Below are 17,191 nucleotides of genomic sequence, written 5' to 3'. Positions count from 1 at the left end.
GACACAGTGTTGACAGCGGATCGGGGTGGCAGACTTCCCCGGCAGGTCTTTCCAAATCTTCATGGCTTTGCCTCATGGCCCCAGGGGAAGAAAAGGGGTCCCTTTAAGAATTGAATATGATTACAAGAGGATTCAGTTAAGCTGGACCCAGGACATGACCTCAGACTCAAATTCATAGGCTTGACAGACTTCGGGTGGAAAAGGGACCTTCCACACTTGTTCGCAGGGTCATTCTAACTTTTAGTGAGGCTAGCGCTACAGCTCTAGGAACTTCGACCTGGCAGATTGCTGACTCTTACTCGGAGTATTGATTTGACTTCAGAGTCTGACTCGCCTGCTGTCCCCACCCAGAGCACTGGGACGTACAGGGACCTGCAGGCACGTGCACATTCCTGGACAAGAGCAGGAAGCGGGTGACTTCCTCTGATTCAGTGTAGGAAGAGGCCTCTGCCCCTGCCTGCGTGCCCGCTTGTGCGAAAGGAAAGACTTCCATCATCCAGACCACACAGGCTGACCACATCTCCTTCCTTCTTCAGGCACTAATCCCACGGACTACGGCCACCACCGGGCTCCTGGTAGAGCGCTCAGGGAGAACTCCTGCGCTGACCTTGGGGGTGGATGGCTGGGAAAGAACTCTGTTGATGAATACACATCTGTTTTGTAATGTTTTGAATAATTTTACCTCTTGGTAGGTGTGATAGGAGTTTAGTGTTGTTACGAACCCCCTTTTATTCAGGTGATTTGGTTGATGACTAACTACAGGTATCTGAGCAGGCAGCTGTAAAGCCCCTAACTAATGAGCTATCAATTTGACAGATTTTTAAAATATGTTTTTATTGACTTTTAGAGAGAGAGGGAGAGGGAGAGATACCAAAATCGACGAGAGAGAGAGAGAGAGAGAGAGAGAGAGAGAGAGAGAGATATGAATGGCCGCCTCCTGCACGCCCCCTACTGGGGATTAAGGCCGCAACGCTGACATGTGCCCTGACCAGGAATCCATCCTGCAACCTCTTGGTCCATGAGACAATATTCAACCACTGGCTGGGTGACACAAAATTTCTTTATTGTCATTGATAGCCAAAGTTCTGTTCTTTAAAAAATTTATCTTTTGCATGACATATTTATACATATATATGACTATCATTCATCTATCTATCATCTTCACTTGAAGTCCAGCACCAAGCATTGCACCTCCAGTAGCAGCTATTAACTCAGCTGCTTGCACGGATTTCATTCCAGACAGAACGTAAGCCTCCAAACTTTCATGGGAGGTCACCACAGCACAGGAAGCCTTGACTAGACCATTCTTCCGGGTAAATGATCTATCAGCAAACATGATCAAACCTGAGTTTGAAACTGGGATGTGATAAATCACGTCAGGACCTAGTATCTTATTCCATTACACTTCCTGTCCAGCTATAATCATCTATTTGATGAGGATCCCGTAGGAAGGTAGCTGGGTTTGGCTGTACTTCTTCCAAGCACACAATTAGAACTGAATAATGCTTGGTCATAGTTCGGTGGCACACTGACAAATGCTGGGTTTTATGCACTTGTAAGACTGCTATCCTAGCATATGGGACATGCAGATAAGTGACCCAAGGTATCCATTCTCTTCCATCACAAAGATTTGTTACAATGCAATTAAGACAACCAGAGGATGGGTGGATGCTGGAAGAACAGAACACTTCCTGGGGAATGAAACGCTGGGAAAACATCTTTGGCCTCCACGGAGGTGACTGCTCCCGACAACCAATCTTTGCTCTTGCCTGTCGTCACAGTTCCCTCTCCCTGTCCTTTGGCTGCCTGGGAGAGAAACAAGATTAACAAGACTCCTGTGGAGGAGATGCAGCTTTTCAGCCCATGGTCACCTAACTCCTACTAAAAATCTTTTCTAGGGAGAGAACGTACTGGGTATGTGATAGGAAGATGGAGATTTCAGAAACTTCACCTTGAGCATTCCCCAAGCCAGCTTCTCATGGCCATTGTGACGGTGGCTAGCGGCTGGCCACCGCACAGGCAGATGCTATGTTCCCAGAACACAAGCAGTAATGTCATTTATGGACCCAGTGAAACCTCTGGAATAGCTAATCTAACCTATCAACTTCCCATTCTTTTGTTTCAAATTTTTATTTTATACGTTATTATTCATAGTGGAAAGTGACGAAAATTTTAATATGCATATGCTAATGCTGCCCTGTGTTCATGGAGTGCTTTTTAATTTCCAAGAGTGCCAGAGGCCTCTCCGGAGAAGGTATGTCATTGACACCGCACTGCAAAGCCTTGCGATTCAGCAGCACCGGAAGCCCACACCGTGAGGCGTCTCTCCTGGAAGTGGGCGAGCACTGTGGGGGGTGGGAGTGCGGACTCTTTCTTGTGGTATAAACACTGGCCAGAGGTTGGTCTTTAAACATGAAAAATATTGTAAAAATATAAAGTGCTTATTCATTGGGCTAGTTTTAACAGTGGTTAATTTAGAAAAAAAAGTAATTTTGTTGCATCTTTCAAAATTTAACCCCTCAAAATTAGCCAGAGTTCAAACATTAGCCATAGCGGATGTATGCTCACCTGTAAGAGACACAGTCATTCCAAGAAAACATCTTCAGGTAAGTGCTGTGAGCTGCGAAGCTTTTTATATTCAGAAAGGACATTTCAATAGCTCAGGATGAAAGAACCAGAAGGGGGGAAAAAGCCAACCTTGCAAAATACCCTCTGCTTTCCCACACTCAACAGGCTACCTTAAGTACTAACCTTTCAGAGCATTGTAGAGATCTTTAAATTCCACTCAAAAAATGTTCAAAGTGTTCCCTTGTTTACTGAGCTTTAACAGAGTGTCCCCTGCTTCTCTGAAAATGCACATGCCAAGCTACATCAACACTGCTGTGTGCACGCCTGTGGAAACTGCCATGCGACTCAACCAAAAAAGCTCTTAGTTGTGTGCCCTCCAAAATGGCCTGCCAGGTACCTGTGCTAGACACACGCCATTATGGAAAGAGAACACCATTGTTGCAAAAATACTTTCGTCACTAGAATGGAAGTTCAGGAGAGACTGAATTTTTCTTTTTTCCCTGCTACATGGCGAGCATCTAAAACAGAGGTCAGCAAACAATGGCCTGCAAGTCAAGTCCAGTTGGTGAACTTTTTTTAATAGCTCATCAGCAAAGAATGTTTACATTTTTAAATGCTTAAAAAATAATTTAAACACATATTGTGACACATGACAGGCTTCAGTGTCCACTCATAGTCTCAACCCAGCCACACTCATTTGTTTATATTTGGCGTCGGCTGTTTCCACACAATGCAACGGCAGTTACATAGTTGTGACAGGGACTGTATGGACCACTAAGCCTAAAATATTTACATCTGGCCCTTTACAAAGTCTCCTGACCCCTAGCCTGAATAGACCACCTTATAACAGGCACTCCAACTTTGTTGAACACAGAGCCAACATGTGCCAGCAGCTGTAGGACTTTCATTCATTCCTTTTGAGCAATGGCTCATATCTATCAGAGACCACTAGCTGAGATGCCAACCATAGGAGTAACAGTTGTTTGTTTTTTTTTAATCCTCACCCGAGGACATTTTTCCAGTTTTTGTTCAGATAGAGTGGGAGGGGAGATAGAATGGGAGGGGGTGGGGGGGGGGGAGAGAGAGAGAGAGAAACATCGATGTGAAAGGGACACATCGAGTGGCTGCCACCTGCATGACCAACGAGGGCCGGGGACAAACCACAACCAAGGTACATACCCTTAGTGGGAACCGAACCCAGGTCTCCTCTGGACCGCAGGCCTACGCTCCAACCGCTGAGCCAAACCGGCCAGGGCTGAACTGAGTTATTACTAGGCTGCTATTCCACTGAAGCTTACTCACAAAAACATTTCTGGGATAGAATATCCTTTCAGGTGTATAGAATAAAAGACTAATCTTTAAGTTTTGAGTACATAAATACATAATTAGTTATTTTTGCCTTGGTTCTCTCCCTTGAAAATCCTGAAGACTATTTTTTTATGTGGTTCTTCCAAAGGATCCTAAACCGCTGGTCACGGACTAGCACTGACAGTAGGGCAAGAGCAGGGCATATAGGGAAACCCATCAACTCATCCACAGAAACACGGCAAATACTCTACCCAGTAGTTGGTTAACCTGGACTGTTAGCATCTTTGGAAACTTAGAATTCCTGAGTCTTTACCTGCTTCCAACCCAAGATCTCCTTAACTTGGGCACGAGGGAGTTTGGTTCTGAAACTGATGAAGGGCAAATAACTCACAAAGAAGCAAGAACAAATTAAACCATATGCAAATGAACAGATGTCTTGATTTTCATATTAGACAGCTGCAATGACCTCAAATAAAAAGAAACAAACAATTGCGGGCGCTCACATTCTGAGTGACTAAATCACAAGCATGACTATGGACTTTGTATAACCTTATTCGTTAAGACGAGAGCATCATTCTCAGTCAGAATTGAGAGAAATATGGAGTACAGGGGTTTACTATCTTCCGACTCTACACCTCCTCCAAACTCCTTGTCTGCCTCTTTGAAGTGATAGCTGGAACAGATGGTTTATTCTGTGTACTTCTCCAGCTTCGACTTGCACCACTGGCTTGCACTTTGTTTAGTATATGCTGAAGCTACCCTCATGCCTTTCATTTATTTTTCGCAAAATTTTTAGTTTTTAAAAATATTTATAGAAAAACTGCTAAGAAATCAAGAGTTCCCATACCTCCTATACCCTATTTCCCCTATTATTAACATCTTACATTAGTATATGTTTGTTACAATTAATGAATCAATACTAATACATTAATATAAAAAATCTGTACTTTATTCAGATTTTAGTTTTCATGTCATGTCCTTTTCTGTCATCCAGGACATGACATTACATGCAGTCATGTCACCCTAGACTCCTGGTGGCTGATAGTTTTTCACTTTCCTTGTTTTGATGACCTTGACAGTGTTGAAGAGGACTGGTCAGCTGTTTAGAAGGAGGCCCCTCAGTAGGAACTTACCTGATATTTTTCTCATTTAGCCTGGGGGTTATGAATTTTGGGGAGGAAGACCCCAGAGTTCAAGTGCCATTTTCATTACATCCTATCAACAGTACATACTAGCATCAATGTGACTTAAACTTGTCATGTTCACCCTGATCACCTGGTCCTAGTAATGTTTGTCAGGTTTCTATTACGGTATTCGTTTTTTTCTTTTTCCTTCATACTGGACTCTGTGGAAGGAAGTCACTGTGCACAGCCCATATGCAGAAGTGTGGAATTATGTTCCATAAAAAATTTCTCTCCTTTCCATTTATTTATTCAATCATAGCATTCATTCTGTTGCTCACATCGGTCTACCTTTGGTCGGTAGGAGCTACTCATGCCTTCTTCTTTGCTCCCCTGGGTCTTGAATGTTCCCTTGCTTTTCAGGTTTCAGCTAAGATGTTACCTCCAAGAAAAATATTCCTGCAAACCACCCCTACTCCCAGCCCTTTATCTCCTACACCCTAGGTAATATGCTTTCTCCTATGTACATCCAAAATTTACATCGATTGTGGTATTTATACACTGTATACGTATCCATCTTTCCCACTCGACAATAAGCTTTTTGAGGATAGGGATCATATCTTATTTTATATGCCTAATATGTATGTAGCACACAGTCTCTTGCTTGCACAAAGCAGGCGCTCAACAAGTATTTCCAGAGTAATCTTTATGGTTTTCTCTTTAGTTAAAAGTCCAGGAGTGCCTGTTAACCAGAAGCCATACAGAAGCTGGTAACTGAATGCTCTGGGGCGAACTACAAGGCACTACTATTGTGTTAATCAGTCATGTAGCACAATAGGCTCAGGACTTGTTAACACTTCCTCCGTCTCACTTCTAGGTAAACCTGGCTATTAACCCGTTCCATCGGGGTATATTAACCCGTTCCATCGGGGTAATTATGTTAAGGGCAGTGACAAATTACCTTTCTGTTTAGAACCGAGGGCTAGGTTGCTTCCAGCACTTCTTCCCCTAGAGAAGTGATATCCCTAAAATAGCACACATTTTGGTCATGAGGTTCTCAAGTGACTTACTGCTGGTTGAGAATTGCATAGCTACTGAAGAAAGAAATTTGGTTAGTTGTATTGTCTGTTGTCACAACTTATTATGAGAAAATGACTTTAAAAATTAATTGACCTCTTTCAAGATCCAGGAACTGAGACTGTGGTAAACTACGCGGAGGCAGTTTTCAGGAGGGAGCATGCAGCCATCCTCGTCCAGTCACCATGAACTCTGGATTGATCACCTTCCTAACTGTACTCCTGCCCCATCTATGTGCAGTCACTAAAAATGACATCATGTTGCTCCACTTAACCCTTCTTTTGAACTGTTTTTATAACAAAATTCAAATTCTCGACCATGAGCCACATCTAGTGGGCTCCTCTGCCTTTTCAGACTCACCCCATGCTTGGCTCTTCCTTGCCCATTAATATCAGCCATGCTCATGTTTCTGAAGCTGTGACTCAGATCCAAACATTTTTTGATGTCTAGTAATTCCATCTTCTTATAAGAACTTTACAAAAGTTCTTTAATCTTTCTTATCCATGTGTTGTGTGTCTGGGAACAAAGGCAACTTTGTCTAAGAAATCCCCTACAAATCTGCTGAAATAGAAATTAGATTGAAACATGAAAACCCAAATTATTCTTGAGTTAGAGGGTTGTTTTTTTTTAGTGTTAAAATGTATATTATCTTTAACCTTTACTTAACTGTTATTTTATTTTTCTAAGAAATAGTAATATCAGTTTGATGTTGATATCCTACAAAGACTACCACAAATTTAAAAATCATTTGTCACTATGTACAAGGAGTTAAAACACAAATTTAAATAAAGCATCGCCTTCTTAAAATACTAATTTATTAAAAATTTAAGTCCCTTTGATAACTAAAGGTACCTTATTGCATCCTTCTAAACATATAAGTAACATGACCATGCAATGTTGACAACTTATATAAAAAAAATAAGACTAAATAAAATACATAATAATCTGCTTCTACTTAAACACCTTCAAAGAGGCATCAACTCTCTGCTTCCTGTTTGGATTTTCTGGACATATCTGCCTTAAGTGAAGTTCTTCAAGTGAAGAATCTACACTTGAATATTCCTTCTGCAAAAGGTCATTCATTAATCTTGGAAACAAAGGTCAACTAACATTGTTCTGGTTGATGACAGGCATAACTTTTGAATGACAGAGAGTGACCTTTCCCCTCAGAATTGAGTACAAAAATTCATCAGGTTCTTAACTCCCAGAAGTTAGTAAGATATAATTGTGAAGCTGAAACTAAAAAATGTCACCTAAGTTTGAGATAAACTCACTGGATGGTAAAAATTGATCTGGCCCTGGCTGAGTGGTACAGTAGGTTGGAGCGTCATCCTGTGCACAAAAAGGTTGTGAGTTTGATTACCGGACAGGGTGCATACCTAAGTTGTGAGTTTGATTTCGGTCAGGGTGCATAAAGTAGTCAACCAACTGATGTTTCTCATATCAATGTTTCTCTCTCTAAAAAAAAAAAAAAAAAAAAAAAAATCAAAAACATATCTTCGGATGAGAAAAAAATCTGAATTGATGCAAGACTATCTTTAGCCTTTATTAATCCCATATAAGGTGAACATTCATACATTTTGCTGAGGAATATTAATGTGCTTGAGAATAGCATATTTATTTTTCCAGACTCTGTTGGAGGGTGTTACAAAATATGTATCACTCATAGTTATTCACACCAAGCTTCTCCAAGTGTCTATTTTCATAAAATAAGTGGAGTTAACTGTTTATATCTTTTTCTAAAAAGCATTCAGACTTTTAAAGTAGTGCAAACAGAAAGCTTCACATTACTTTTGCTTGACCTGCCACTTAACTAATGTCTTTCTTCTTACAAACTGAAAACTATTTAGAAAATTAACTAGACAGTCTGAGATTAAATAGCTTGGAAATTTGGGTAACAGGACTTCAAATTTTTTTCCTCTGTCAAAGGCAAACGATGGTCCAACCCTCCACCTGTTTCACAGACATGCCCGCTTATTTACATACTGTCGGTGGCCACTTTCCTGCTACAAAGAGTTGCAGAGTTTCGACACAAACCTTACGACCTACAAAGCCTAAAATACCTATTGTATGGCTCTTTACAGAAAGTTTGCTGACCGCTGCTCTAAGTCTACATTCCATCCAGATGGTACTAATAGCTATGACTATGTGATAGCTATGATTTTATAAAATAAATTGGTTTGCCTGCATTCAAGGCTTAAGGTATGTATGTGTGACACTTCAAAGGCAAAGACAGAGATAGATACCTGTCACAGACTAACATTCTCTTTCTATTTGAATGTGATCTTAATGAGTCAAAATTTTAGATCCTTGGTCAGATCCAGAGGGATTGATGACTACAGTACTTGCTGATGATAGAAATCTGGTCAGAGAATGAAGAAAGGAATTCATAAGGTAAAGCTGTTAATCTTCCCACCTACTGTAAACATTAAATTCGCTGAAAGAAATCCGTGTACAGTCGTCCCTCGTTTATCGCGGTGAATCTGTTCCAGACTCTAGCGGTTGCACCTGGCGTTGAAGGATTCCTGGGGTGCTCGAATACACAGGCCTACAGTCCATACGTACAGTAATTTTAATTTTAATTGTAATACAGGGGCGTATAATTGACTCAGACAACTGAGCGCGCGCTGTATCATTTTCACTGTCTCGATAACTTTTTAATGAGTATATTTGAAAAAACCGCAAATGAAGCTGCGAAAGTCGAAGTGCAAAGTGGCGAGGGACGGATATACGTTGACACACAAAATTCCAAAGAGATCGGGAAATATGGACCTTAAAAATCACTCACTGGTATATTATAGCTCATGTGTGCTACTTCTTGAGATTACCACTTCTTGCCACAACTGACAAAAACTTTCCCAGCTCAACTGTGGCTCAATAAACTTTTATTATTTTTTGTTATTTATTTTTATTCAAAAGAATTTGTTTCCCTATCACAAAAATTAGATAACCAGACCACCAACAGCAGCAAAGTTCATAGAGTTACATTGATGGTGGCAAGTTCACTGGGTATTCCCAATGTCCCAACGGGCATAAAGGAGAAAAAAAAGTAAAAGAAAAATACTCAAAACAAATCCAAAACCCATGATGACATTGAGGAGAGACTTGACGTGACAGTTTCTGTCTTCTCTCATTGTCAGTTGCAGATGTATTTCAGTAGAATCAAGTACAATTTAACTTGAGTAAACCATTCATACCAACTCCAGCACCTAATTAGGGGGGGAAAAGGGATAAGTTTAATAAAAAGTTTTAAAATATAGAGTTTAATGAATCTCACTATATTATAAATGTAGAACTAAATCAGGAAAACTTTTCCTAACTGCTAAAATGCCAAAGAATTTGAAGGAATTAGATACACATTAATCCTTTCAGATTAGTCACTTGTACCGTTAACTAGAAAACCTTCAAGATAAACTACATAACATGTGGGCAAAGAAACTGGCCGATGCATTGCACGAATATTACATTTTTGGAATAGATATGTATGTTGATATCTTTTCATATTCTTAAGAAAATGTTAAGTACTGCTGTTTAGGGTTTTAATCTATTTATTTCTCCCTGATAAACAATTTATAGTGATCAAGGTATACAGGACCTACAATCTTGCCTTTGGCTATTGCTTCATATATTTTCTAGTTAATCATCTGTTGTCAAGGTGTTTTGTAAGTTATTAAAGTAGTATCTTGTTATACAAGAAAGGTGTGAAATTGCTGAAATTAAAAATAAGCAATAGAAGCAGTAATAATCAGTTATAAAAATAGAAGAAATGGCTAAAGAACACAGAACATGAGGAAAATTACAAGCCACTGTGAAAAAGAATAATGTAAGATGGAGACTGCAATTCTAGGTGACAGAGAATTAAAGAAGCAACTTTCCCTTTTTGTTAGTACTAAGGCTTAACTTATACTTGTGCTTCCAGAATGGTTTGTGTCTTTATCGTTAGCAATCAAACTACTTAACATAATGCAATTGAACAAAATCTTAGACTTGTCACTAAGATTCTGTAAGTACATCTATAATTCTGAGCTTCTGCAGCTACTTTAGCAACCCCAACTGTCTCAAAGGCCAAAGTCACAGAAGAATGAGGTGCACCTTCTCAACGACTGGCCATGAGAGTAAGATAAAGGGGGACTGAGAGACCAGAGAGCCACTTAAAACAGATTCCAAGACCTTCTACCATTTTGCTTGCGGCTTCCAGAACGTAACACTGATCAGATCAAAAGCCAGGTTTTCACGCAAGCTCTCCAGGGAGGCTCCCCAAACAGAGAAACTAGCTGCATGGAAGGGAGTACACCGTGTCAATTAGTTTGACCAGCTAACAGTACAGTCTGCTTCGAGTTGGCTCCCTTCATCTGTAGGACAGGGTTTAGGCTCAGATCTGCTCTTTTGGTTGCTAGGTCATTCCCCACTCAGGATGAGAAGGCAGCCATGGTAAAACTAAGTGGCAGGGGAAATAGATAAATATTAAAAAAAATAAATAAACAACTTCCTGATATGTCTATATTAGCAGAGAGTATGTGGAAAGAACTGGTATCCACATAATAAGTGCTGGTCAAACCCCTATACTAAAAACCTCTTCCAAAATGGTATTTTGTTTAAAAAGTTCACTGCTTAGCTCAGGATTTATTTGTCCAATATATTGTGCCCAAGTGCTAAATATCTAATGGTATAATTAGATCCAGTTTTCACTTCTGTAAGCTCCTAACTACAAAAAAAAAAAAAAGTCAGGGGAAAACTATACATGAATTAGACACAGACTGTGTGCCCAGACATTTAAATTTCAGATGACACTAATGGCAAGATCACGTGATCAACCAATTTTCAAAAGAACACTAAAATACCCTTTTTTCCCTTGGCAACTGAGAAAAATTCTACTTGTCAGGGAAGAGATACATGAAGAAGAGAGCAAGATATTTTTAAATCTGGTGAATGTCTAAGTGTCTCCAGCTACATCTTGGACCTTGTCCACTGAATGTCCTCAGGCGTCATTGCACTGGCTAACAGAAGCTGAACAGTGCTTGGCCCAAAGCGAATGCTTAACGGTCTTTGCCTGTTTTCCATTCTGACCACTGATCAATCCATTCAGCATTCATGTAACCTCTAACAAGTACTATCATCTTCTCCATAGTTGCTACTTATTCTTTTCCCCTTCAATCAAAACCATGTCCAGGCAGACAGAGACCCATGATTTGGAAATACCTCTATGACTTAGTACAACTCAGTATTTCCATGGTACAGTTATAGTCTAAAAATGGAACTGAGTTTAAAACAGAGATGTATAAAATAAACAGCTTACCTTAATTGTACCCTGACTGTTAGCAGCAATCAGCACATTGGACTCCTAGAAAAGAAAAAGAACTTTTAAAGTATAGAGAAGGATTCTCTGGAGGACAGAGAGATATTTCCTCTTCAGCCTTCTTTCTTCCCTTCACCCTAAAACACCAATAGAATCTGAAGTGGAGCACCAACTCTAAAATATTTACAACTACAAACTTTAAATACAAAATTCCATATTTTGAAGATTAAGTTTTAATAAAAATAATAAAGTTGGAAGCAAAGTAGGAAACTTTCCAATGTAAAGAGAAATAGATCAGTACTAGAAGGAAAGCCAAGAGAAACAAGGACAGGAATAAAACACCAATAAAAATAACTTGAGAGAAACAAAGTGCACAATCCTTTCCATAGAACACTTCCCCTTCATTCATTTTCTTCTCATAAAACACCAGGAACTGATGTAAATGCTGCCAACATCTCTGGCATAAATCTCTATGGACAGCTATTTGGTTATTAGGAAAACAAACAAATGTGAATATTCATCAGAGAGAAGGAAGGCTATATTTCTTTTTGATTATTCTATCACTTAGCATATGCATTTTAAATAACTTTGGTAATTACTTGAAATAGAATGTATGTAGTAACATATTTTTATATTCAAAGATTTAGGGAAAAAAATTTCTCTGGCAAACAGGATGAATAGGAAAGAAAGGGACAGACTTCGTTTAGCAGAGGGAACCAGGAAGCAGGAAGAGCTGGATCAGGTCTTCTGCTGGAAACCAAGAGTCAGGACCTCTGGAGCGTGGAAGTGTATACAAGTCTTTACTTTTCAGAGCAGGCAGCTAAAAGGAGGTAAAGAGACTCAAAACTGTCATGGAGGCCACATGACTGATGGAATGACCAAGTCCAAACAACAGCTATGAGGAACAGATAAAGTGGTCAAACCTCAATGAAGAGTAGGATCTGCCTGAATATCCTACAGGCTTCATGACAAAGTGATTGTCGAAGAAAGAAAACTCTTGATCTGTATATTGGGAAGTTACTTTAGCTAATCTGAGTTAAACTTCAGTTACCTGCCATAAGAAATCCGCACTCTACAAACTTATACATTGCTATTTTTTCACTTCCCTTTGATTCCTAGTCAAGTTCCTTTTGCAAAATGCTCATATTTCTGCTACAGGTGTAAGAGGAAATAATTTTTCCATCATCCCTCACATTTTTGGTAACAGAATATTCCTTGGTTGTAGTTGGTGGTGATAAAATCCATGGTCCTAGTTCTATAAAGAAGGAATAAAGAAATGTTTTTTCTGGGGTGGACATGGGAACTACTCACGATGGGGCTTCAGACACACAACCTTGAAATATGGCACCTCGGCATATTGCATACTTTAAGCTAAAGGAGTCTGAGAAAACAGTAGAAGCAGGAAGGTCACTCTGACCACCCTCCACACACCTGAGACAGGCCATAAAACCCTCGTATGAGCAGTGCCCACCCTATATGCAAAGAAAGGAACGGCCTTATCTCCAAAGACAAAGGGATGCCAAGAAGAATCTGAACGAACAGGCCCTGTGCTTCATAACCTACCACATTTCTACACGACTGCCACTCTTCATCACACAGACCTGTTTCTTTGGGTCTTCCTTATGAAATTTCCTGTGTCACACAAAACTTAAATAAAATAAATCTGTATGCTTTTCTCCTGTGAGGTTAAGGAAAACTTCTCCCTCCTCTGCACCAGCATTTCCCTGGCTGAGGTTTTCCCTTAAATGTATTCTTAAAAATAGTAACACAGGTAATACAGTATTTGTTATTAGAATTAGTTTTAATATCCAGGTTAAACCCAGATATGATTATTCTCTGAACACCTTCCAGAAATGAAGCCACAAGTAGCAATGACTAATCTAGTTTCTGTTTCAGGAAAGACTCCAGTCTCCTAGGAAGCCACAGCCACCCGAAATTGCCCCCTCTGCTATGGGAACACACAATGATGGGATGGTGAGAATTTTATAGCCCCAAGTTCTATCTCTTTTTGCCATTTTAATTCTAGTCACCTTTTAATATCAAGGATGAAGGCAGCAAAACCGGGTCGAGATGAGGGGCACCCTGCCAGTTACACAGATTATAAATTACATAATTCAAACTTCTGTTTCTTAGTGGAAGTGCTTGGAAAAGTATGGTATATTATCATACAGTATCATACAGATTAGGCTCAATTAAATAATACATCACCACATAAGAGGAGTTTGAAGTCTGTACAATTAACATACTAAACCCAAGGAGAAAGAAACTTATAACTATCCAACAGTAAGAGACAATGTCTTGTGACCTCAGGACTATGATGGCATTAACAGAGGGTACTATATTAGATGCTACCAGAGGGTTAACACTGAACATCCATTCCTGTGGAGACAGATACATATTTCATTTACAATAAGTCAACACACGAAGTGAGCGCCTTCTTTTAGGACTAACATATAGGTGACAGGGTGTCCTAAGAATTCGTAGAAACATTCAAAACTATTTATATTAACAAATAATGAAAGAAAAATAATAGTTTCACATTTCAGTATGCCCCCTTCTTGCAAGACCACAAACTTATAAAAATGGGATTAAACTATCTTTAAACAGTCAGGTATTGGCTGAAGAAAAATTAATTTTTGCACGCAACAGATATTATTAACCAACGTCAACCCAATAAATTCAATAAAAAAAGAATGGTTGCTAAAAGGTGCCCATAAAACCAATAAAATAAAACCAGCTATTGCACTTCAGCATACAGGTAGGAAAGTGGTAAGAACAAGGTTATTACTGTAGGTTTTGAGTGATATTTGTTTGTATTTTGAATGACTGGTAATTCTTAGCTGTAGCTGTAGTCTGCCAGAGCCTGAATGTAAATAAGTTCTGGCTCAGTGAGTTGTTTTTACTTGCAAGGGGAAACAGAAGTGCTAGCCAGTAATTCTCATTTTCTCCTTCTTTCTTGGAAACTGACAGTTTTGCTATAAACTCTCCTCAAGGTTAAGCTAACACTGCACCTAATATTTTCTTCTTAATATAAAGAGATTAAGAAAAGATAATGCAAAAATTAGCAGCAAGTGTTTTATAAAAATAGAAGACACATACACAAACACCAACTTGCTTACAGAGCGAGTGATACTATGCTCACACTGAAACAAAACTAGCCTCCACTGGGAGTTTTCTCTTTGCTAGACTGCCTATAAAAGTGCCATCATGGCTAATATATTAAAATCCTAAGCAAGTTGAGAAATAACAATTATTCACCTAGTTTGCAAGTGGAGGACTTATTCCCAGAGATAAACATAATTGATTTTAAAAGTAAATTAATTTTATTATAGATTTAAAAATGTAAAAAACCCAAACAACTTCCATTTCGGTCATGGCAGAGTAAGTGGAACAAATCTGCTCTCTCACCAGCTAGAAAATTAAACAAAATATATATGACAACAATGGACAAGTAGTGCAGGACTGTGATTCTTATGAGAAGGGAAAGAGATGCGGTGAGTCCTATACCTGCCTAGGCTTTCGGATTGGAAGCAATTTCTGGACCACATAGTAAAAAAGGGGAATCTAAATAGAGCCAAGAGGAGTCTAAGAACATAGGAAACAAAGAAGTAAGCTCAGGGTATCTGTAGGGTAGCTGGAATTTGTACAGCGAAGTATCACAGACTATCCTATTTCCTCCCTGCACCCAACTTAATGGCCCGTGGGCCAGACGTTCCCCACTCCCGAGGGCCATCAAAGCAGTTACAGTCTGGCCAGTGTGGCTCAGTGGCTGAGTGTTGACCCACACACCAAGAGGTTGCTGGTTCTATTCCCAGTCAGGACACATGCCCAGATTGTGGGCCCGATCCCCAGTGGGGGGCATGCAGGAGGCGGCCAACTGATGTTCTCTCTCATCGATGTTTCTATCTCTCCCTCTCACTTCCTCTCTCTCTAAAAATCAATAAAGGGGGGGAAAAAGCAGTTACAGTTCCATCCAATTTTTAAATACAACAGTCAAGACATAGCAAATATCCATCTTCAATGGGATTAAAATTTATATAATGAGGATCAAAGTTTGAGCTTTCATAAAACCTCAAAAAGCAAAGAAAGATGTGTAACTGATGGTGTTGGTACAGTATACAAAATACTCACCTGCCTTTACATTCAAATAAGCCTATTTTTAATTAAAATCATCAGCTTTGATTTGCTATAAATGAGGATCACTGGATTCCTATATTCACATATCTGGTTTGAGTAGAAGCCTGCTGTCATCTACTAGATTTACTGGATTCTGTGCTAAGAAAATCTTAAGGGACATATATGATATTGCAGAAAATGGTGAGGGCACACACATAGCTACATGGAAGAATATGGCAGCAAGTAGACTAAAAAAGACAGGGGCACTGCAAAGAACTGAAGAACACGGGGACATTTCCTGGCCTTGGCCGAGACACCCAGAGGATAATGAGGAGTGGTGACAAACACCTTTCAAGTACACTGGACACACACGTTGAGATAGTTGCAGTCATAAGGCTTTCTATTCCCTCGTGTTCAGGAGTTTTAGCTGGAGGGCATTTCAGTGAAGAGTTGAGACTCTAGATTTGAATTTATCAAGCAAAGAAACAGAGCAAAAATAATACAAGTAAAAAAAATCTTAAAATGGTCCATTAAAATGAAGACGAGAGTAGACTAAGGACGTCTCAAGAACCTAGAAAAATAAGGCTAGTTATTCAACAACTGTCTGATGCAATAACTGCTGAGTAAAAAATATGGGGTTTTCAGAACCACAAACAGGATTCTCACACAATCAGTTATAAATAAAGGCACAGCTGTAGCTGGCTCATCAGCACACCTTGGTGTAAATATCACACCTCACTCAGTGCAGTAGAAACGCCACTGCCACCCACCCCACACCGACGGCAGAACACACTCCAGGAAAAACTGAGATTTCAAATTTACTACTAGGAATTTAATACTTAATAGCCAGCTCCCCACCCCTACCCCGCCCCGGAAATAGTCATTTCTGAAATTTGGTTACAGTAAAAGATTATATATATTGTATTTTGGAAAAAGCATCTTCCTAATGGCAAATCAATTCTTAATGAGAAAAACTTCACAAAAGCCACCTATGATTAGCTCCTTCACATCTAAAATACTGATTGACCTTTACTGATGACCCTGGATTAGTGAAGCCAATGTGGTCCCTCAGAAAAATAATATTTCTATATTCATTCCACTTCCTGTCTGTAGCTTCCTGAAACAAACAAACAATACTTATTTTCAAAAAACATAAGATTCCTCAAAAACCAGTTAAGATGGAGAAGTAAGCTCACTTGTTGGTCTATTAATAACCCAGTACACTGTTTGGGAGGAAGAAGAGGGTAAAGGGGGGATAAATGATGACAGAAGATTTGACTTCGAATATACAGATGATATATGATAGAACTGTACACCTGAAAACTACATAATTTTATTAACCAATGTCACCCCCATATTAAAGAAAATCCAATATACTTAATCAGCAGAGGTATTAAGAAAATGGCAAGGGAAGCGATCCCTGGAGTGAGGTTCTGAAGCTTGTGTGGAGGGGAACGATCAGACTTAGCCAGCTGTGCTAAGGCAGACAGAGGCCTCCATGTTTATGTAGGATCACTGCAATTTGTAGACAAAGCATTTTTCATTTGTCCACATGTTTGGTACCTGCAGGTTCCATTTTTGGTGTGCATCATTACTAAGAAATGTTTTGCTATCCAGTCTTTTCTATACCAACTTCCTGACTGCATCAGATTCTCATTTAAACACACCTGAATGCATTCAAACAAGTTATGGAAGATAAACGGGA

At 39.5% G+C, this 17,191-nt stretch overlaps 1 protein-coding gene and 1 non-coding gene across 11 annotated transcripts in view; both read right to left on the bottom strand.

The window, feature by feature from the left end:
* Nucleotides 1–8,942: 8,942 nt before the first annotated feature.
* Nucleotides 8,943–17,191, bottom strand: part of COP1 (COP1 E3 ubiquitin ligase) — a 128,441-nt gene continuing 120,192 nt past the window's right edge. For 2 of the 10 annotated variants that reach the window (XM_036273097.1, XM_036273098.1), the window contains 2 exons: nt 11,371–11,415; nt 9,014–9,283 (listed from right to left, as the gene is read on the bottom strand). In XM_036273097.1, coding sequence (XP_036128990.1) covers nt 9,266–9,283; nt 11,371–11,415 — 63 coding nt within the window. In that variant the 3' untranslated portion in view covers nt 9,014–9,265. Of the gene's footprint in view, nt 9,284–11,370; nt 11,416–17,191 lie in introns of all 10 variants that reach the window. The other 8 variants (XM_036273090.1, XM_036273101.1, XM_036273100.1 and 5 more) reach the window with 8 other exon arrangements.
* Nucleotides 16,926–17,063, bottom strand: LOC118638066. The gene has a single exon (XR_004961031.1).

The sequence above is a fragment of the Molossus molossus genome, unplaced genomic scaffold (assembly GCF_014108415.1).
Source record: "Molossus molossus isolate mMolMol1 unplaced genomic scaffold, mMolMol1.p scaffold_m16_p_20, whole genome shotgun sequence".
NCBI classification, from domain to species: Eukaryota; Metazoa; Chordata; class Mammalia; order Chiroptera; family Molossidae; genus Molossus; species Molossus molossus.
This window is presented reverse-complemented; position numbering and strand designations above follow the sequence as displayed.